At 40.0% G+C, this 23064-nt stretch overlaps 1 protein-coding gene across 1 annotated transcript in view; it reads left to right on the forward strand.

The window, feature by feature from the left end:
- Nucleotides 1-23064, forward strand: part of KAT6B (lysine acetyltransferase 6B) — a 171384-nt gene that overhangs the window by 143850 nt on the left and 4470 nt on the right. The window contains 4 exon segments of the mRNA XM_081075065.1: nt 17019-17250; nt 17565-17724; nt 18323-18667; nt 20814-21105. Of these exon segments, the coding sequence (XP_080931191.1) occupies nt 17019-17250; nt 17565-17724; nt 18323-18667; nt 20814-21105 (1029 nt within the window).

The following is a 23064-nucleotide window of genomic DNA, read 5'->3' on the forward strand; positions in this document are numbered from 1 at the left end:
CTAGAGGAAGTAGAATGATTGAATGATTTAGGCATTCATTTCAGGAGATTCCCTTTGCAGACATTTTCTGTGATCTTACATGTTGGGGGTGGTTTCACTTTGGCTTTCATGAGGTCTGTATATTTAAGAACTGATTCTGTTATTAGTGTGTGCTGCTAGAAGATGGGTGCAGGTGAGCCAGTTTTGTGCCTGCAAGTTGTGAACTTGGTCATGTCATAAGTGTGGTTAGCAGTGTCCTTCCATTTATTTTCTTTTCTTAAAAATGACACTCACACCCGGATTTAAGAAAAGTAAGAAATACAGTAAATTTAAGGAAAGATGCTTCTGGATACAATTTCGTGTCCTAGTTCCTTTCTCACTGAGAATTAACTGGTGTAACTTTCCACGCCTTCATTCTTTTCTTCTGGTTCTAAAGATGAACTTAATGTCTTTCCTTTAGCCTCTTTATAGCTCTGACTGGTTTCTTAAGGAAGCACCACTTAGGAAGAGAAAACATCTTCTCTCTGGTTTCCTGCTCCTCCTTCTCTGTCCTTTTAGGTCCATCAAGCAGAATTAGAAAGGAAGCCACATACTTCATCTCTCCCAAGAAGCGTATAATGTTGAGAGGCTAATCGTGTCCACTCTTTCAAAGAGAAAACTTCTTCCCCCAGCTACTGGTTAAATGATGATATCTATGATATCTAATACAGGAATAAACTTCACAGTGGGTCAGGTTGCCACCTAGCAACTTCCAGTTTTTTTCTTTGTTTTGTTTGTTTTAAGGAGGGTGCAGCTCACAGTGGCCCATGCAGGGATCAAACTGGCAACCTTGATGCTGTTAGCACCACACTCTAACCAACTGAGCTAACCGGCTGCCCCAGCAACTTCCAGTTTTAACAGCTTCCTTTCAATAGACTACTTGAAAAGAGCTTCCACTTACAGACTTTTCAAAACACAATTTAAGTAAAACTACGAATATTTTTAAGCAGAGATTTAGAGTGGTTTTATCCTACCTGCAAATTGTTGTTGTTGTTGTTGTTGTTGTTGTTGTTTAAATAAATTTCTGATACTGACTGGCCTATCTGCTGTAGAAAGCAGGAGTTTTAATTTTAGAATTGGATTGGTTGGGTTCCGGTAAGCCGTGTTTTTCCTGACTATTGGAAAACGCTAAGCAACCAAGACCGTGAGGAATTGTAGCTCCTCCTCTCAGAGGGCAAGTTGAGTATATTATCAGAGTAAGCAGATTCTCCCCGGGAGCTGGGTCCCAGGTGAGACCTCCCACTTCTCCAGCAGGGTCTCTGCGCATCTCTGCCCTGTGGTGCCTGACTTCGGGCTGCACTTCCCAGCGAGTGCCTCTCGTGGGTACAGGAGGGCAGAGAACCCCAGGCTGGCCAGAACCCTGGTGCCTGTCACCCTGAGCAATCCCGCCCTCTCACTCCAGCAGGACATGTGAATTCTGTCTTACCTATCATGGAGCGCTCACGTGGGGCATACACTCTCTCTTGGGGGGGGGGCTGCAGGATCAACATTTCCCCCACTTATGAGCCCCACAAGCCAAGCCTCAAAGGTGTGTTTTGAGGGCTTGTGACAGTGTCTCATAGGGACACACTGTATGACTGAAACACTGACTCCCTGTGAGGAGGTAAGCAAATTGAAGGAGCTATAAATTTAACATGTGATATTTACCTACTTATGCAATTTTTATTTAATAGTTTTCTCGTTTTCAGTTGGCACTACCATAAAAAATGCTCTAGGGTGAGCAAGTACAAAGTCATTTAGAAAGTTGTGTATGTCTTTTATATGTTTATTGTCTATCTGTTTCACCAAGAGTGAGCTTCATTGGGTAGAGACATTGTTCTCTGTTTCAGTCTCACTTCCCTGCCCGGAAGTGCCTGGCACTTAGTAGGTTCTTACTATTTATCGAACACATGTTAAATGAATTACCATGGAAAGAGCTTTCTTAATGTACTTTCTCTTTTCACCTGAGTTTCTTCTCACCTCATTTCTTAGGAAACAAGACTTTTGTGTTCGAACATAATCAGTCAGGTGATGCCAGGTGTACCTGCCTTCTTTTAAGGCCTGGCATTGTTGTTCAAGTGCAGCCTCTATCTTAGGATCATTTAAGTTGCATCAGAAAGAAGATTATCGTTATCTACTACAAACCTTGGGCAGAGAAAGGAGAGCTGTGACAAAATTCCCATTTACACATAGTTGGTTGAAGAGACACTTCTCTTTTCCTTCCTTTTACCAGGTAATTCATTTCTTCATGCATTTATTTTGGAAGGAAAATTCTAACTTTAGTCTTAAGAAACTGCTAAGAAAGCTCCGCTCTTTGCATAGCTTTCCCAGCAGCTCTTCTCCCTGGGTGAGCTCAGTCAAGGCAGTCATTAAAGAATAATCAGTTACGCTTTTGAAATAGTGCCGGAGTCCTTCAAAGCCTTTTCTAAGATAGGAACTGCCACCCCCAGCTCCACTGTGACACTTGTTGGACGATACGACCAGCAGCTGTATCCTCAGACTTTTGCTGCATTTTGGAAGACATGTTTTGACCTGTGTAATCAAGTATAATAATGACATATATTTTAATAGAATTCTAGTTTACAATAAGGAAAATGATTATTTTTTTATTATAATATTAATAAGAAATAGTAATGCTGATATTATATGTTGTACTGAAAGCTTTTGTTGTGACTGTTTTATACATTGAGCTGAAGTATATATTTTAATATGATAGAGATAACATCAAGGTTGAAAATGGAGCTCTCAGTGATTTATTCAGAGATTGACTGTTACTGAGTGCATTGAAATGAATTGCATGAGGCAGTGCAGCTAACGATTTATTTATGTATCTTTTTTTAACTAAGCTTGTCATAAATAAGTACAAATAAATAACGCTTATAGAATAGTTTGTATTCATTGCTTCAATGAAAACACTGTAAATATGAAACATACGGTCTGCAGCTACTGTTTTGCCTTACATAGCTCAGAATTTTTTCCAGTTTTGGCATGCAGGTGGATTTTGTTTTTTACAAACCTTTGTCTGTTTGGATTTCTAACATTGACCAGCATTCATAGTGAGTCATTTTGAAACCCTCTACTGGGTAGATTCCATTCTGTTAATTAGTATGAGAAAACCTGATGGAACCTTAGTGATGCTTGTTCTCTGCTGAAGTCCAAGCCATGAGCACAGTGCCAGCACAGAGTGGGCGGGCCCAAAAAGGGGTTGTTGAGGGAGTAAATAAGTAAACGAGTGCCTGCATCTAGTCAGTTCTCTGCATCACTGACACCCACCAGATTCATCCCAACTAGCTTATGGCACAATTGGTGCCAGATCTCAGATCTTCTCTCAGCCTTTGTTTTTTTCACTCATTGATTTCTTCGTCCCTTCCTTCAGCAAACATGCTTTACATAGACTGTGCCAGGGTCAGCCTAGGGGATGAGACCATAAGGATAAACGATCCAGCCATTGCCCACGGAGCAGTGGTCAGCCACACACAGGCTGCATCCCAGCCAGGCAAGGCACCTGTGACTGGGGCACACTGGCTTGCCAGTGCACAGGAGAAGATGCTTCCAACTCTCCTTTCTATTTGTCCAGTTAGATATATGTAAAGGAAGCGTTTCTCTGTTATCAAAAACAAGATCAGGAGAGGTTTTATTCTGATTGGTTGAAATTAGTGCTATACCTGGTTTTGGTTTCAAGGGAATTACTCCCTTTACACATATTTTCCAGCGTATTATAGAGACATTATGTTTAAAGTAGAATATGCTAAGATAAAAATTTCATGATGATATTTCTGAACAATACATTTATAATTTCAGCTAGTTGTAAGGTAGTTGTTTTTTTATTAATTTGTTTGGGTAAAGCAAAAGATTTTCTTTCATTTGTTTACAATTCTGCTAGGAAGATACTAGTTAGATATTTTTTTCTCCCCCATAGGGTTGTGATCCACGTGTTTTTACTGTAACGTTAGTGTTACATTTTCATGTTCACCAATATAAAAACCTCTGTTTTCTAACTATTTATATTGCATCCTGCTATGGTTAACATCATAGAGGAGCTCATTTTTCTCACCAAAATTGTGTTTTAAGTTAATGTTAATAGAATGCTTAAAATAGTTGAGTGGATTAAAAGTAATTTAGTTATGCATGTAACCATCTGTCCATATTGAAAAAAATATGCAGTGTGATTATACAGTAGAAGACTGAAAAAAAGTTGCTGAAATCTTGAGAAAATGTAATACAGGTAGACCTCACTTTATATAATATGTTTGCATATATCCTTTTGGGGGGGGGGAAATTGAATCATCATTTGAAATGAAGTAGAGAATTTGTTCTGTAAAAAGAAGTGGTGCTTTTCGTACTAGACAACAAAGAGTCAAAAATTATTAAGGTCTTGTCGGAAGGACTCGGGATTCAACTTAAAGAGGCTCTTACTGGACAATAAACATAATAATAAGATAACAGTTGCAATTGATTGAAACTCATCAAATGTTTAAACTTGTATGTTCAGAATGATATTTAAAAACAAATTTAGAGGTTGACAGGAACCAGTTCATTATTTTAAAAACTGGTAAATAAAGCACTGAACCTATCTTTCCTGAATGGGCTGTACCACTAGGTAATCAAATAATAAATGAGAAGAAGCATATTTTTATAAATATATCCCAGAAAACAAATGAAACGAAAGTGATAGAATTAAAACATCACCATTTTTCAATTCTGCCAATAAATTAATGGATCTAGACATTGAACATCAACAGCAGCAAACATTGCAAAAAGGGGGGCAACCAAAACTTAGTGCTTCTGGGGGCACCCCCATTCGGGACCCCTTCCTGCTTGGGAGCTGCAACCTCTTCTCCTGCCTCTAATAAACTATCCTTTTTAAAAACAAAACAAACAAAAAAAAACTTAGTGCTTCTAATGAAGGAACGTACCACCACCTGTAGTCTTGTCAAAGAATGAAACCCAAGTTTGTTCAAGTCGCTGGATCCAGCTGCCATTTTGCAGGAACACAGACAGAAAAGAGTAGCAAACTATTGCATTGCAAGTATGCAATCAGCAAAATTTAGACTGCGGAAACGCTACAGGTCCAATGGCCCCCATTCGTCCACAGATGAATTATAAGGAAAAGGAAGGGGTGGAGGGGGGCAAAACCCATAGGTTAAAAGAAACTTAAATGATATACTCATATACTATGGTGCCTGGGGATATTTTGGTGATAACAGTCAGGATAGTAGTTACTTATGAGAGAGAAAGGAGGGGAGATTAGGATGGGACAAATGGGAGGTTTTGGGAGTAGCTGGCAAACTTTTATGTCTTGATCGGGATGGATGACGGTGATAAGGTAGTTGCCTTACAACAATCCATGAGCTGTGTGTTTGTTTAGTTTTCTGTATCTGTGGGATTTTTTGTTTGTTTGTTTTCTGGTGTGTGTGTGTGTGTTTTGTGTTTTTTTGACGAAAATGATAGTCTTAGAATGGGAAGTCATACCCTATGGTATCTGACTCAGCTTTGATTTTTATAACTCTTAAAACTGGAAAATTTTGTGATTTATTGGTGGTATTATATTAGTGTTTTTTTTTAAAAGAGAGCTACAGTGTTTCACCTTTACTGCTTTAAAATCAAAATGTTGGTACATAGGTATTTGGTAAATTGGCATCAACTCCACGTCAGACTTTGCAGAACCGATTGTGTGTGAAGGAAGTATACTGAAATTTATAGAATCCTGTACTCTTAGGTGTTGAGTCTAGCCTATTAGAGAACAGCATCCCTGTAAATTATGTTTCCATTCCTAACCCTAGAGAAACATTGAAGGGTTGTATGTTAACAGAATCGTGATAAAACAGGATTCGGACAAGGAATGGTCATGCAGAATAGGGGTGGACTGAAGAGAAAATATGGAACAGAGAGGCTGAAGAGATAAAGAAGAGACACTGCAATATTGGAACTTTTCTTGTTCATTTTCTGTTTCTTCCTTCTTTCCTTCCCTCCCGTTCCTTCTTTCTTTTAAAAGATACAAAATGAGGGAAAGCAATACTAGCAGAGACTGTAAGGGTAGGAAATTGCCTTTCCTTTCTCTTAGAATGTGTTCAGCAGTTCTAATACTCGCAGCAGACTTTTGGGCACTAGAAACAGTGCTTACAGAAGAAAAAAGATATTAAAAGTTAAATTTTAAGACTGAAAGAAAAAGGCTAGAATATCTTAGAATGTGCTGAAATGAGGTTCTGCTGATTATTTATTGCAAAACAGGCTTCCTTCTTAAAAAGATGATTCTCTGTTCGTAAATTAGAAGTCCTGCCCTGTGGTTTGCCCAGAGTTGGAGCTTTTCCCCATGAATATAAGGAAGTTTAATGAGATTTTATTTTTTTCCTACCAAAGCAGAAGATGCGTCTGAGCACTCTGACAGCTTTCTACCCCCGCAGCTTTTCAGTCGCATCCATTTAAAAACTTGCAGGCCAAAATGAATGTTTTTAGAGAGGAAATAAAATGAATGACGCTTGTGAACTTGTTTTCAATGTTGTTTATTTTACCAAATAATTTAGATAAATCTTTCCTGAAGAAGAAGAGAACTCATCAGTTTCCATGAATCGTCTGGAGCTTCTCAGAGGATTACTTTGAAATAGCTCCCTGCCAACTTTTCATAAATTAAGCATAAACTTTCTTTGACCTCATCACACATAATTAAATAGCTGTTGAAGGGTTAAAACCAACTAAAAAGTGATTCTGTATCTCCCTCCTCATTCTCCTGCAAAATTATACAGGAAGTTCTTTTTGGTTCTCAAGCGGGGTAATTACAAGAGACAGTTACATAATTTACTGTTTCACTCTGTCCATAATCACACACTTCCACCTAGTTGTATAGACCCCCAGAAGTATCTGCGTTGTACTTTGATTTGTAAATGATGATTGCAGTGTGATTGACTGCATGTGGCATATTGAATTGATTCTTAAAAAATGAACTTTAGCTGTTACCATGTCAATTTGAGTTCTTGTTATTTACGTAGTTTGTGGTTCTTGTGTTCAGCAGTTACGTACTAGTTAACAAATTAAACTCCCAGAGCTTTTTTTCCTTATTAAATTTGGAAAACGGAGCATCTGCGTACAGCCTAACTAGAAAAGTGCCTAGAACTATTGAACACACTACTAAGACATTCCAGTCCTTTGAAAGTTGAATGGAGATTCTTTGATGAACAGTGACCACACAGTGTAAAGGCTCACGGGGATAATTAATATATTGTGGCAAGAGCTGTGTTAATATTAATGGGTTGTGACTGAACTCTCAACTCTGAGTATTGCCAGGGAGCCTATCTAAACAGCAGACTTCGAGAAAGGAGCCACCTACTAACTGAAGGGGTAGTAATCGGTATCTTTAATACTGTTAGTGTTGATATTTCAGGTTTTTGTTTTTCCAATGGCTAACATCTAACTGTAGCCAGTTTGGACTTTAACATTCCTATAGGATAAAAGGCTAGATACATGATACCAAGTCCACTGGCAAATCAGCTCGTCACTTCATTGAACACCTCATTTCACCCCGCCTGCACCCCCAGCATGTCTGTCCGTTCATCAGTTACTGGGCTCGTCAGTAGCCCTGTGGGGATACAAGCATTTATTGCCAGAGGCTTTTTACCTCCAGTCCTGCTTGAAAGCTCATGGGAGATAAATAAAAAATAAGTGAAAAGAGAAGTTTGCGATTTCTGTACGCTAGCGGAATAGGACTGTTTGTCTAGATGACCTGAGGATAACTAGACATAGTTTCTGTTCCTTATGTTTTCAATATTAGTTGATCAATCAGATTGGGTGAAGAGGCTGTGCTTTGATTTTAGAAAGTTATCTCAAAGGCTGACAAATTCCCTTTAGAAATGTACCTTGCAAACAAAGAAAAATTTTAGAGTTTTGTGTTCCCACTTTTTTCTTCAGTCCTGCTGCGTAAAAGCTCATCACCCAGAATGGGAATTACAACATACTTTGTCCTGTTTTTGAAAATTATAGCTCACACACACACACACACACACACACACACAATTTTAGGGGGGTTGTTGGGAGACCTAATTGAAAGGCGAGTTGCTCTTCTAACCATCCTGCCTCCCAAAGCTCGATTCTGAAATCGTGGCAGTGTCCATGCTGATGGAAACACTCCCACTCAGCCTGCTGGCCAGGATTGGGCCAGATAACTAGATATTAGAATGAGCTATCTCAGTTGCCCCCACGGAACCTCAGACCTATTAAAGTAGGCAAAAGAAACTCCAGTTTTTGCTTTTATTTTATTTTATTTTTTTTTAATTTTTTTAATTTTTTTTCAGTTTTTGCTTTTAGTAATTTATTTAAGGAAAAGGTCAATTGTAATCTTTTAGCAATAGGAGAAGGGTCTTACAGGTGAAGTTAAGAACACAGTTAATTGCTTGGAGCCCATGGTTTACTTGAAGTGTGTATGTGTTTAATGCATTGTTTAAAATTTTATAACTTTCCAATGGTAAATTCTTATTACCAGGATTTTGTAACTTAAATGTGAAATTTTATCCAGGTTTTAACGTGGAAGAATTAAAGTAGTTTCTGAAATAGTTTTTTCAGATTGAATCTCCATTATGGACTTTTGCCTATTTATAAAAGAGGAAATCATTGTCAAATACCAAATTACTTCATCTTTAAAAAATTGTCTTTAGTAAATTTGTTTTTCCTAAAGTTTTCCAGAATTTAAAAGTTGTTTGAAGTGTGCAAAATCAAAACAGGTCAAAGAGGAGGGCATTATTCTGACATATATTTCTAATTTCTGTCACTTCAAAGGCTGTGATAGTGGGACTTTATGTTACCTAACTGGAAGTGCCTCTGAGTGACAATCAGACCTTCACTTAGATTTGTAACAGGCAGTAGACTTCATGAAGAATCTGGTTATTTCCCAAATATATTTAAGGAAAGATATTTTTAAAAATTCTTGCCTTCCCCAAATGATTTTAGTTTGAGTATAAGTGCTGTCGACAAAGTATAACATCTTTTGTTCCATGATCATTTTGTCCCTGTCAGAGGTGGTTCATTTTTCTAACAAGAAAATTGAGGAACCAAATCTATTTCATACCTGGTCATCTTCTTAGAAAAATTATATTCTTCTAATACTCCAGACCAGGACCTCGCTGGTATGGTGACATGCCACACATAAACAAATATTCCTCAGTTAAATGTTTAAATAAATGAAACTTCTGTGAAGTTTAATACAGAGCTCTCTTCACTGAGTGACTGTCTCTTCCCTAGCCTCAACTCTTTGGTATCTCCATCTCCCTCGAGAATTTGTTGTCTTCTCTTTGATCTCTCATTAGGTAACACTGCTACCACCATAGCCATTTGGCGTGGCAGAAATGGAGAATTGGGATTGGTGTTGTACCCCCATTTAACTTTCTGGCCAAGGTAGAGTCACTAAGACCTTTTGCTTAATATAACCCGTAACACGTCTGAGCCTAGACCAGCCTGAAATAGGTAAGAGTTGAGATTATGTGGGATACCCATGGTTTTTTTAAAGCCCCTAAGTAATTCTAATGTGCAGCCAGGATTGAGAACCATTGGGCTAGACTAGAGGATAGAAAAAGGAGAACTAAAGAGGCCTTCTCACGGAATTACAGCATCTGTTATAAAAATACCACTGACTTCGTTGTTGGCCTGTGGCTGCCTCACAGGGGTCTGTCTCTGACCCTGGTCACTGCCATGCCAGGAGGAGCTCATTCATAGGTGTCGCAGAGGGAGGAAGGTCACCATTCCCGCCCCCTGAGACCTTATCTGTGAATTCATTTTTGTGAGTTCATATGAGCACCTACCTTTTCGCTGGGTGACTGACACACAGAAAAACCAGCCCCTTCAAGGGAATCCACACCCACTCAGAACCATGGAACTCATCTGGTAAATTCCGGCACGGTCTGTAGGTTTGTGCACACACATGTATCCTACCAGCAGAGCAGCCATCCCCCTACCGTGCACCTTCCATTCCAGGGAGTGGAAAGAACTCCATTCCTCTCCCCAGTAGACTTGGGGGTTGGTAAGGATTCAGTAAGAAAGATCCATGGCCCCTCTGCATAACTGAGGAATTGCTCAGCACTGGAGCAGTCCGCTGAGGAGCTCGTGGGGTCTTTGAGAAGGAAGATATTTAAAAAGACTGGTATGTGACCCAGGGCAGCCAGCCTTCCTTCCCCAAAGAAACCTAAGCCCCGGGTGTCACTGGCTCAGGCCATTTTCCCAGGGACACACTTGGTCTCCTAGAATATATGTGTCTTTGTTTCATCTGTCCTGGGACTGTTTCTGGGTTCTGCTGACGCTCTAAAACAGTCATTGTTGTGGTTTGACTGGCTTGCTGTTTCCTGAGGGTAATCCTTGAAGTGAAAGATTTAAGGGCCAAAGGGAATTTGGGGGGTACAGAACTGTGCTTGCTGGGAACTTTCAGTCGCCAGTTTCCTGGGATCGTTCCTGAAGCGCAATATATAGATTTATTTGTCATGGCTTCTTCCTTTAATTATATTTGGGTTGTTAGCTGGGGGTGCAGAGGGTCAGGAATGGGGATAACTTCTGACTGAGGCAGTGGAGTGAATGGAGTGGTTTTCAGGCACCTCAGGCAAAAATAGGAAAAGAAAGGTAGCTCTTCTCAGTCAGACTCTACAGTCTGTCTCCTTCCTTCTGTCCAAATTTTATTTCTTCCCCTTATGTAAGATACCTAGTCACCGACGTGATCACCTTGAGATTTCATCCACTCAACATGCTAACTAATATCGTGTTTCCCTGAAGATAAGACCAGGTCTTATATTCATTTTTGCTCTAAAAGATGCATTAGGGCTTATGTTCAGGGGATATCATCCTGAAAAATCATGCTAGGACTTATTTTCCAGTTAGGTCTTATTTGGGGGAAAACACAGTAATAGTAGCTAACACTACATAGGGTTTCTGTAATATGCCAAGCACTATCTATGCTTTGTATTAATTCGTTTAATTCTTATAACAACCTTAAGCAACAGTTATGATAATTCTCCAGGTTGTATGAATGGATCTGATTCACAGAGGTTGAATAACTTGCCCAAAGTCACACAGCTGGTACATGGTGGACCCTGGATTCCGTTACAAGCAGTCTGGCTCTAGAACCCTTGCACTTAATCAAGTTGTAATGCCTCTCAGTATTTGTCATACTGCATTCAGTAAATGCCATCTTGTGTTAAACTACCTCTGGCCTTGTTGCCCAACTTTAAAAAGTTCTTCTCATCTTTTATTTAATGTAGATGGTCTCAAAGTTTGGTCCATGGACCTCTGAGGATCCCCACGCTCCTTTCAGGGACTCTGCAAGGTCACAACTGTTTTCAAAGTAATACTAAGATATTTGTGGTCCTTTTTACTCTCATTCTCTCATGAGTGTGCAATGGAATTTTTAGGAAATTTCATGACCTGTGATATCTCAGACTGAATACCAAAGCAGATGAGAGAATCTAGCTGTTTTCTTTTAAGCCAGATATTGAAGAGAGCAAAAATATGAAGCAGTGCTATCCTTCCTGCTATTCTTTTTGTATTGTAGAAATTGTAATTTTTTCATAAAAATTATGTTGACACAATGCGTCATTGGGTTTTTAATGAAGCAAATTTGTCAAATTTATAAAGTTAATAGATATAGCCCTTATCAACAGTAACTCTTAAGTAAAGTGTTTTACATGTAAAGAGGATGTGAGACCAAAACTTTTGAGAACCACTGATTTAATGTATAAACCCTTGCTGTTCAAGCGAGGTCCATGGTATAGAAACTTGGTAGGCCCCACCCCAGACCTACCAAATCAGAATCCAGATGTAACAAGAGGTGAAGGTCGAGAAGCACAGCCGTGGAACCAATGCACAAAGCCACTCAACAACTCAGTGACCTGTAGCTAAATTTCAGTCTGGTGGGCTTTGGAGATTCCTGTCCCGGTTCTGTACCACCAGGGACCTGAGTGAAGTCTCCTCACCTGTCTGCAGTTCTTTAGTCCCATTGTCTGTGCAGTGGCTCTCCTACTGCACACGTGGTTTCCACATCCTCCTCAGAACCAGCAGCTCCGCTGCAGAGTCTGGAGCAGGGGTCCTCCACCAGACACCTGGAGGGCTTGTGAACGCTAAGTGCTGGGTCCCACCCCCAAAGTTTCTGAGTCATGGGGCTGAGAATTTTGCAGTTCTACCAAGTTCCCAGGAGATACTGCTACTGCTGGTCTGCTCCCCCTCTCCAAAAACCACTGGTCTATAGGAAGCAGACCAAGAAGTCAAGCAGTATTTATTTAAATTGTTTGATAATTACTTCAAGTCCATGGAATTATGGGAGTGATGTGTTAAACTTCCACTTTTTTAAAACCAACCTCTTAAAATAGAAACTATCTCAAAAATTCAGCATTTTCCATTTTTGCTAGGAGGCATCTATATGTTTTAGTAAATAGCAAGCAGCAAGATTTCAGGCAGGTAACAGGTCATTTAGAACATTCCTGATCTCTTACAACAATGGGGAAGGCTAGGGTTCAGCCACCTTCTTTAACTAATTGCAAAATCACCACAAAATTTCAGCAAGGAGACATAAATAGCCTGTCAAATTTATTTATCACTATTTAAACTGACATCATGCCATCCATCCACTTGGTCACAGAGCTGCTTAACCCCAGAAACCAGTAACAGATGAGCGTAGACCAGTGAATTTCCGTCCCTAATCACGAGATACATGGTTAGAGCCATGGGATTTCCTCTGCTCAAGAGCGGCCATAAATTCCTGGCTTGCAAACCCAGTGCCGTCTACTGACACAAACCTTTCTGCCGGGTTTGCTGAGCTGAACAGGTGTATTATGAAAGGTGAGTGATCCTTGAAGATTATCTTCCCCCTAAAAACAGCTAGTTACCCCAAACTCACATAATCCAGACAGGTGGGAGTTGGCAGTAGCTTGCCAAAGTTTATACTTTTGTATTTGCGGAAGTTCGTATAGTCTGGTTCCAGGCGGTAGAAGATGAAAGTGTGCACAGGTGAGGAATGGCTGCCTTTGGGAGGGTACATTCTTATCCATGTCCACACCCGTGCGTAAGAACATTATTCCACTTCTGGACCCGTCTACAATCTTGAAATATTACTAATTTAAAAGGGAGGAATGTTTCGTATTTAAAAAGGGTTAACCTTGCAGTTAATATGCTGGGAGTTTAATTAATTTGGGAATTGAGGTTTGTAAAAACAAATTTTGACCTTGTCTAGATAGTTCCTTATCCTAATGGATCTGTCTACAGGAACGCAACTCTCTACCACTTTTTGTCTCCCTAGAGGAAGGAGTTAGCCATTTCAAACACAAGGGATCAGGGCTAGTTAAGATGACAGTTGGTTCTCTTACTACAAGTATGTTAGCCTTTAAGCAAACACCTTGGTGATCTTTTGAATTAAGTGTTTGGTCCATACACTGAAACTCATTCCCCTGGATGAGTAGTTCCAGTGAAGCAAAAGAAGAAGCCAGATTTCACTGGTATCAGGACAGTTGACGTAGGTGAGGAGTTTCCAGGCCAGTTAGCTTTCAATTGCAAGACTCCCAATTTGCAGAGTGCTGTTCACCAGCACCTCTGGGTCACAGACAATTTAAAGGGAATAATTTCACAATTTAAAAAGGTAATACACAAGCGATTAATTATATATACTGCAGCTACTAGGATTTATCCTTCAAACATCACGTTGTTTTCAGTCAGAACAGCCAAGTTTCCTCAGGGGTAGTTCAGGTTTTCTGATTGAGAGTATCCTGAGTTAAGGAAAGGTGTTAGAGCACCGTGGGAATCTGTTCACCAGGGGTGTATTGTACTTGTTTCAGATGCTTCAGGATAATACATCAGCTTCCAAGATAAGTGCTTTTTATTTCTCTGCATCTTAGATTATTTGGAATATTTTTGGTAAGTTAAATTTAACAGCTGTAACTTAAACTGCCACATCTCTGTAACTATTCAGTAAGTAAACGTTCTTACCAAAAATTATCCTGTCAATAGCCTATATAGTAATTATTATTTGAGGAGCCTAGAAAAAGCAGAAGGAAACATGAGATGGCAAGAAATTCATTCTTTAAAACATTCCGTGTTATGAAGGTCAGAGCAGTGAGGTGCCACCTGCTATAGCTTTTTTGGGGGAAAGTACCTGCTGCAGGAAAAATTTAAATTACATATTACATGAACCTTGTGCACAAATGAAGTAGAGTAGACAGGACACAACTTGTTCTTCTCAGCTGTATATGTTACCATTGTACAAGTGATTTCATTTAATGGATCCGAAATGTATCCTTGGTCATTTCTTTTTCTTAAACTTTATTTTAGTGTATTTTTCCAGGAGCCATCAGCTCCAAGTCAAGTAGTTGTTTCAATCTAGTTGTGGAGGGCGCAGCTCACAGTGGCCCCTGTGGGGATCAAACCAGCAACCTTGTTATTCAGAGCACTGCTCTCTAACCAACTGAGCCAACCATCCTTGGTCATTTTGATTGTTGAAGTTTATCCCATTTAAACCAACAATTTCTCCTTCTGGAGGAGGCTTTGTAGACTGACAAATGGCTCCTTTCATTGGTGTAAGCTCCTCGAGGGTCAGAGAGGAGGAGAAACCAGCTGCAGGCAACGCAGTGACACCTTCAGAGGTTTGCCTTGTATGGTCTGTCATGTTGGTGCGTGTCATCCCTGAAAACCTGCTTAATGTTTTCTGGTTGGAGTTTGGGTCTGCAGTTTTTTATCCAGCACCCAGGAAAGTATGGCTTCCTGGCAGGTGTTGGCAGCTTTCTGCCTTGTAGCCTTCCCTAGCTCCGTGTGGAGGTGTTTGCTGTGCAAGTCCAGTGGGATCGGGGTATGCACGCTGCCTCCCTTGCCCCCTCAGGCCCCAGGACTCTTCTGTGGCAGATGTCAGTCAGGCACGACTGTGTCCAAGGGAGCATCCCCGGAGACGACCACTTAACATGGGGGGAACAGCAGGTGCTGAAAGGTTGATGCCTAAGTGCTCTCTGCAGATCCCAAGTTGCTTCATAGTTCCAGCGGCCTAAACAATATTGGCTCAGGCCGTGCGTGATAAGGTGTATCTACTACCTGAGGGTGTAAAAACATGAACAGCTGGGTAAAATATGTTTTGGGAGGATTCTGGCTGCTTGCTCTCAGCCCAGAGTAGGAATTGTGGGAAGAGAACACCGAACAAAGAAATACCTGTGATTCCTGAATAAGGTTGCTCATCGTAGTGGGAGACATAAGGTAGGGAGGGCACATATCACCTTGTGACCATTTGGGTTGTACAGAAATATTTCTGCTAGGCTGAGGAGGGTGCTTTCTGTCCCCAGCTGTGAGGCTCAGATGAGAACGAGGGAAGGGCTAAGTAATTTCACAGTCACTGCAGGGTACTTCTAATTGTGGTATGTCATGAACAAAAGGGGGATAGCTCTATATCCAGGGTATGGTTCTCTTTCCCCCAGGAGTATAGAGCTGGGACCTCGAGCTAACTGCGTACATTTCTCAGCCTGTTCCAAGCACTTAGAAGGCAGGTGATGGGTGCACCAGTTATGTGTGTTCTAGACTTGGGTGTCCTTTGTACGCTGGCGACAGAGTTTTGCTCCATAGTGACATGGTACAGGCTGGGTTCGGCACAGTGGCCGCCACGTTAGCATTCCTGACACACTGCTCTTGAAAGCCTCTGCGTGCAGCCGAATGATGTGTGGGCAACGGTTTGACTGTAAAATGTTGTGGTGCTTTTGCATTCAGTCAAATTCTTTGCACTTAAACGTGAGTTAAAGAGACAAATAAGTCAAAAAAAACAAAACTTCAGCAAAACCTAAAGTTAAATATATGCCTATTCTTTATAATGGCATTCAGATTAAAACCATCAAAATGCTGTTTTACTCCAGGGTCAGGTTAGATTTCTTGTTCTGTATTTCTGCATTATTTACAGTGATTTTGAGAGGCAAGAAAATGCATCAGAAGCATTTCTCCTAACAAAAAAAATCTAAAACTGAGAAAATTCTTGAGAATGCAGCCATTTTGGAAATGTAGATAAAGAAGAAAAATGCTGAAAGGGTTTGGGTGGTTTACAGAGCAGCATGATTTTGTAATTGCTGCCACCTACTGTATATGGTTGATGTTTGTTTAAATTTAGGAAGTTCATGAAGGTGAGGCTGTTGAAATAGATAATTAGAGCAAGGTAGACGCCATTAGTTTATAGCATTTCTTCTCTGCTCCATAAGTGCCTCTTAATTACCAAGACAGCCACCAGCTTTCATTCATTACCTTCAAGTGGATTTAAAGTTTTTCTCATTTTAAAGTTCCTTTGCCAAAGAGCCTTCACAGTAATGCTGTAAAATGCACGTTCAAAAGCTTACCGTGCTCAGGGATTTTCTGAATATACATGAAACAGTGTGCTTTAAGGAGATTGTTTTAATTTGTAGGAACAATGTTCTGGGGTTGGTTTATAAATTAATTTCCATGAAAAAGGTGAAAATAGAGCTAGTGGAGCTGATGTAAGTTGCCGCAGTGGACTTGAAAGACATTCTTTCATTAGTCCTAAAACAAAGCTTCAGATCAGCCTGCTAGTTAAATGTAACAAGCAATATAGAATCTGAGTCGACAGAGGCCGTTCTCTTTTATTGAGACCCAGCTGTCAAAGGGTCATTAGGTCCTTCCTGCGGAAAACAACTTGCCCATTAATGTTTGGGGTGGTCGCTCGACAGGATTTGTGAGTAAGTGCCTGACATTTACTTCTTGAAAGAATGTAAAGCTGGTGGGGAGACTTGGATGTTGAGACTTATCAGTAGTGTCTTCAACCTTGGTTTTGTTAAATATGCCACGATGTATGCTTGGATTGAGACCACTAGCTACGGGAATTGACTTAAGTGCCACCGTGAAAGAGTCGGAAGCATAAACTTCATGGCGATCAAATCACTATACCTGGGAAGAGACTGCACACATAATGTGTGCCCTTCTCTGATGTCAGGTTTTTGCCTTGTTGCTACTTAACAATATTATGAGTGGCCCCCCGCCTCCATGTCTGAAAACAGCACAGTGAGGTTGACCTGGGTTTTTTTTTGCCCCAGGCTATTTGCTTTCTAGAAGAGAAGGCCAAGCAGGGTCTCCTGAAAAGCCACTCTCTGACCTGGGCCGTCTCTCCTACCTGGCCTATTGGAAGAGCGTCATCTTGGAGTATCTCTACCACCACCACGAGAGACACATCAGCATCAAGGCGATCAGCAGAGCTACGGGCATGTGCCCACACGACATCGCCACCACTCTGCAGCACCTTCACATGATTGACAAGAGGGATGGCAGGTGAGCACCGGTGCCCCGGGCAACCCTGGCTGCCTCTCAGCATCTTACACCAGAAAGGATCCCTGGAGTCAGGCAGATTCATTCCAGTAGAGATAAGAGGTTTCCCCAATGGTATTATTAAAACCTTTCTCCAAAAAAAAAAAGGAAATGACACTTTTTTACTGGTTAAATTTCAATTTGCTGTACCTCTTCACTGATGAGCTTTCTGATTTTTCCTAACCCAGGTAATATTAGTGCTAGCATATGTCATTATGTGAAGGTGAAATGAAATTTCAGCTTTTGATTGCGCTTTGTTCTGCCTCATCACATTACAGATTTGTTATCATTAGAAGGGAAAAGTTGATATTGAGCCACATGGAAAAGCTGAAAACCTGTTCCCGGTCCAATGAACTTGATCCGGAGAGTCTGAGGTGGACCCCAATTTTAATTTCTAACGCGGCAGTTTCTGAAGAAGAGCGAGAAGCTGAAAAAGAGGTAATGATTGGCTTCGTCAGCCCAAGTTGTGTAACTTCAATCTCGTAGCATTCTTGAGCTAAGGAAGTCATTAACATCATTGTCAAAAGCTTGGTTATTATAGAGAGAGCTTGTGAAATGATATGGCACTAATTTATCTAACTGAGGTTGCATGGTAAGACATGATAATTTTATTGAATTGAGTATGAAAAATGAAACATTTATCATTGATCACAAAGCAGCATTTTTCACTACTGACAGCATGTAATCAGATCAAATTTGGTGCTGAGCTCCAAGGCTGCAGTGTCAATCGATTCTTTGTGTTTATGAACTTGCTTAAAGTGCTCCATGCCAGTGAGCATGTAATGTAGTGATAAAGGACTCAAATCAATTCGCTGCATCATTAATACTGCTAAATATCCCATGAAACCCAATCTTCTTTGATTTGTTATCCTAACTGATGTCAAAGAGTCCTGAAATGATACAGCTGGAATGTTGTTTGGCTGGCTGGCTGTCCTGATCAGAAATGACTTAAGAGATCCTTTGCCTTTGATCCTGGGAGGCTCTGGCTACATAACTCTCACTGGCCCACCATTTTTACCCTCCCTCCCCCCCTTAGGCGGAGCGGCTCATGGAACAAGCTAGCTGCTGGGAAAAGGAGGAGCAAGAAATCCTGTCATCTAGAGCTAACAGTAGGCAATCACCTGCAAAAGTACAATCGAAAAATAAATATTTGCATTCTCCGGAGAGCCGGCCAGTGGCAGGGGAGAGAGGGCAACTGATGGAGCTGTCGAAAGAGAGCAGTGAAGAGGAAGAAGAGGAGGAAGAAGAGGAGGAAGAAGAGGAGGAAGAGGAAGAAGAGGAGGAGGAAGAGGAGGAAGAAGAGGAAGAAGAGGAAGAAGAAAATATTCATAGCTCTCCTCCAAGATTAACTAAACCACAGTCAGTTGCCATAAAGAGAAAGGTATGTGACTGTTTGGGTTTTCAGTCTGTGAGTCAGTTTCAATCAAATCTTATTTGTCATTGCAAACATTCTATTAGTATTTGTTTCACTCTCTATTCTTTAGATGTAGTTTATTTGTATCCAGTCCCACAGATCATATATCATCATCGTTTATCTTACAGTCATGATTGTGTTTACTTTTTGAGGTTTGTTAGTGCTATGACAGGAAACCAGGGATAGGCTGGCTTTCTAGTCTAGTAGTTACTGCCACCTGCTGGTTTGTGGGACTGGAGTAAGTCAGGCTATGGGAACTGACGAGGGCCCTGGAGAGAGAGAGCACTTAAACCACCTTTCAAGGAATTGTGATGAAAGCACCAAGGCCTAGAGAGGCTAGGAGACGTGTCCACAGTAACATAGCTTATTAGAAAGGAGCCAGACCCGATGAATGCTCAGACTCCAAGCCCAGTGCTCCTGATTCTCTTTCTTTTTCTTGTTCTTGGCATAGAATTGTTAGAAGGTGTTTTAGGACCTTCATTTGGATGCTGATATTTTGCATTTGTGGCCAAGTACACATTACTGACATTTCTCGTATCTTAGTAGCCTGGTGGTTTCTCTTCGCCCTGTGCAGAAGGTAAAAGATGGATTTTGGCTTTTAGGTAATTGCTCAGCCCAGATCTGGTATCTTTGTCTTCAGTCTCTATTTGTGACATGAAGAGGTGCAAGATAGTATTAGTGTAGCCACGACTGATAGACATAACATAATACAAGTTAAGACTCTGCCACAAGGCCATGCTATGTGACATCTGTCAAAGAACCTGCTGTTCTGATTCCCGGCTTGGTACGCTTTCTTCAAAGCCTGGAATCTTCTAGTGGGAGGGTAGCTGTGGGGAGGTGGGAGAAAGGACCTCAGGGTTATGAATAATGTTTTGGTTTCTTACAAGGAAATTGTATTTGTGTATTATGTATATAACAAAAAGAAATTTGTTTTAAAAACATCAAAAACCAGAATCATCCAATACATGATATGAACTGCCATCATATAAATGGACTCACCAAAGAAAACCAGCTCTTAATATTGGCTATACTCATGTTTGGGAAAACTCTAGTGGATTAGGGAGGGCAAACCAGTTGAGGGATTAATAACCATAAATGTTAAATTACAGGCTATGATTATCAGGCTTATATACGCTCTTTAGTGAACATTCAGTGAGTTAAAAATGTAAGACACAATAATTCTCGGATACAGTATACCTAGAGTTTGAGTTTTAGCCACACAGTTTGAACCCTCCTTTGCAATGTATTTTCAATAATTTTGGGGGCCTATTATTTTATGGGTTTACATTTTAGCAGCAAATCTTCCTGTTATTCCTATTTTTAATTTTGTATCATTAAATTTTTTTGGGGGGGGAAACATATTTTATAATTGAAATTATGGGGCGTCACTTGTGCCAACCTTTAGTGCAGTTAGAAAAAAAGTTTATATCTTATAGAAAAAATAAGACAGATCTCACATCTTTTATTTTTAAGATGCTTTTTATATTAAAATATCTTGTAAAATTATCAGTTGTTGACATCCCTGGAGCCACCAATAAATGACTGTTAATATTTTAAACAGTAGAGTAATCCTTTCTTCAAATACCCTTTCCTCTTCTCTTTTTATTATTCCTGAGGTCTTATGAAAAGGGAACACGGAGGCTAGTCTTATATACCATCATCCCTCCTAGAGTTCTTTGCGTGGAGCAGGCGATCCTTGAGTAGTTATTATGAAATGAGTGGCCCAGTGGCCAGTTAATTATTGCAACATTTATAGTCATTCATGATGACTTAATAGCTATGATGTACAGGATATTGAAGCCAGCAAGTATTATTGGAAAATATATCCTAGAAAAGCAAACTTAGCTTTTAAAATCTACAGTTAAGCTGCTAGGATGTTCCCTCTCAAAGCATCTGCTTGAGTAAACAACTGTTTTATTTGGAAGACACTTGCCTGTGTGGTTGGAGCCCGAGAAGGATGTTAAATATCAATGGAAGGTTAAATACCAAGGCAGTCCAGAAGTCTTTACGTGTAAGAGTCTCAGACACATGTTCAGTATGTGTTTGCTGCATATCGACTCAACCGTTTCATTTCTCATGAGCTCTTATGTATTACATTTGGAATTAATTTCAGAGGCCTTTTGTACTAAAGAAGAAAAGGGGTCGTAAACGCAGGAGGATCAACAGCAGTGTAACCACTGAGACCATTTCTGAGACAACAGAAGTACTGAACGAGCCCTTTGACAATTCAGATGAAGAGAGGCCAATGCCACAGCTGGAGCCTACCTGTGAGATTGAAGTGGAGGAAGATGGCGGGAAGCCAGTCCTGAGAAAAGCATTCCAACATCAGCCTGGGAAGAAAAGACAAACAGAGGAAGAGGAAGGAAAAGACAATCATTGCTTTCAGAATGCTGACCCTTGTAGAAGTAAGTGGAGGAATTATAAAAGTCTTACCTTTGTGAATATCTGTACATTACTGCCAAAAGGCAGGCAACCAGAGTCACGCCCAAAGGCATTGCTGAGGATGTGTGGACCCACCCCAAATAAGTGCTCATCTGTCCTTTCTCATTCATAAAAGGTTCTATCCCTTCTTCCTGAAATTGGATTTTGTGGTAAACAACTTATAAGGCCAGAACATTTTTCTCTTACTTTCCAGAAATTGGCTTATCCTCAAAAACTTTCAAGTCTGTCAATAAGAAATACGCTGATTCTAATGTGTACCTTTCCCCCCCACGTTTGCAATTTCTGAAATCAGGGTAGATGTTATGATCAATGTGAGCATTGAATTCAGTAGTTTTTTCCCTGAAAAATCTTAGTAAATCTATGGTGCATCTTATAATCAGTGGTGTGTTAGGATATATTATTATCAAGAACAACCATCACTATTAGCTTCGTTAATACAGGGTAATGTAGAAATCAGAAAATTGTTCTTCCTTTTAAATTACTGTTTTACAGTTGCTGCATGGAAGGGACGCCCACCCCATCCTCTAAAAATATACTAAAACACCAGTGAATTGTCTCTGATGCCCTGTTTAAAAGCAACCACCCCTTGCCTGTTGGTCTGGAAACTTGTGTTCCCAGCTGAGTCATGAGGATCTGTGGGACAGTTTCTCCACTTCACTGTGAAATGACTCTATTCAAAACTTCCTGTATTCCCATTTAGGGAACAGGCCAGCTCATTTCCCGCAGCACCACAGGTTATCACTCTTCACTTTGTGAAAAGCCAAGATTTTAAGAACATGAACAAGTGTCTTCTTGACTTGCTTAATTAACAGGAATACTATTGCTGCATACGATATTTTGCTGAGGGAATGACATCTTTAACCTGGGCATAGAGGAACCAAGCCTTATTCTTTAGTTTCTTTAAACAAACAAACATATAAACATAAACAAACTGCAGCAAGAAAGCTTTTTTATGGAAATTGAGCCGGATTTCCATTTGTTAGCTGTCTTCTCAGGAACCTATACATGAATCATCACTGCCTTCATTCTCCACTTTCTGCCATTTGCCTTTAAAAATTTTAAGTGGCCATATTACTCCCGGTTCCTTTCAGGATCTTCTTTCTTTAAAAATAATTATGAGAAAGCTCATTTTCTGATTTAGAGAGGTTTCCTACAAAAGCTGGTAGGTCCAGTAGCATGTGGGAATAAGAATGTGGAATCCAGAGGCATTGGCATGGGTTCACCTGTTGGTATGAATAGAAATGAACATCTTGAGATGTCTGCTAACTGGGTATTGTACTTTGCACTTCTGAAGGAATCCGTCTACGTCGCATATGTGCTCTTTTCAGCTAACCAATTTGTAGTACTTGCAGGTAAGTTTATGTGTAATCTTACTACATAAATGAGCTAAAAGCTCTCCCTGCTTTGCACTGATTGGATTAGAAATCACTCCTCTCTGGCAAAGGGATCTGTGTTCCACATTGATGATTAGATCTTATTTTTGTTCTCTAAAATAAGTTCTCCAAATTTTGTTCTCCTAATAAGACTGTTTCTCTTTGTAAAGATTTTCCTTTAAATTGACCCCTCCAGGAGACCAGTATTATCTTTAATTTTCTAAAGATCTTAAGAAGATTTGGGTATTTTCTATCAATATTTATTCATGTGTTTATTTGCTTGCTTATATTTATAGAAATGTATTTACATATTTGTGTATATTCATATGTGCATACATGTACAGTAAAAAGAAGATTAGCTGAACTAAAATGAACTTGACAGTTATGGTGTGTTTCTTATTTACTTTAATATTCAAACCATACATTGGAGCAGCAAATTGATCCAAAATACAGTCTGGACAGAATTAGTGATAAAAATAATACCTGTGTCTTAAATGTTCAATAATTTCATGGTAAATGCATCATAGTTTGTGTCATGATGATCCTGTA

Source organism: Rhinolophus hipposideros, assembly GCF_964194185.1.
Source record: "Rhinolophus hipposideros genome assembly, chromosome: 15".
NCBI classification, from domain to species: domain Eukaryota; kingdom Metazoa; phylum Chordata; class Mammalia; order Chiroptera; family Rhinolophidae; genus Rhinolophus; species Rhinolophus hipposideros.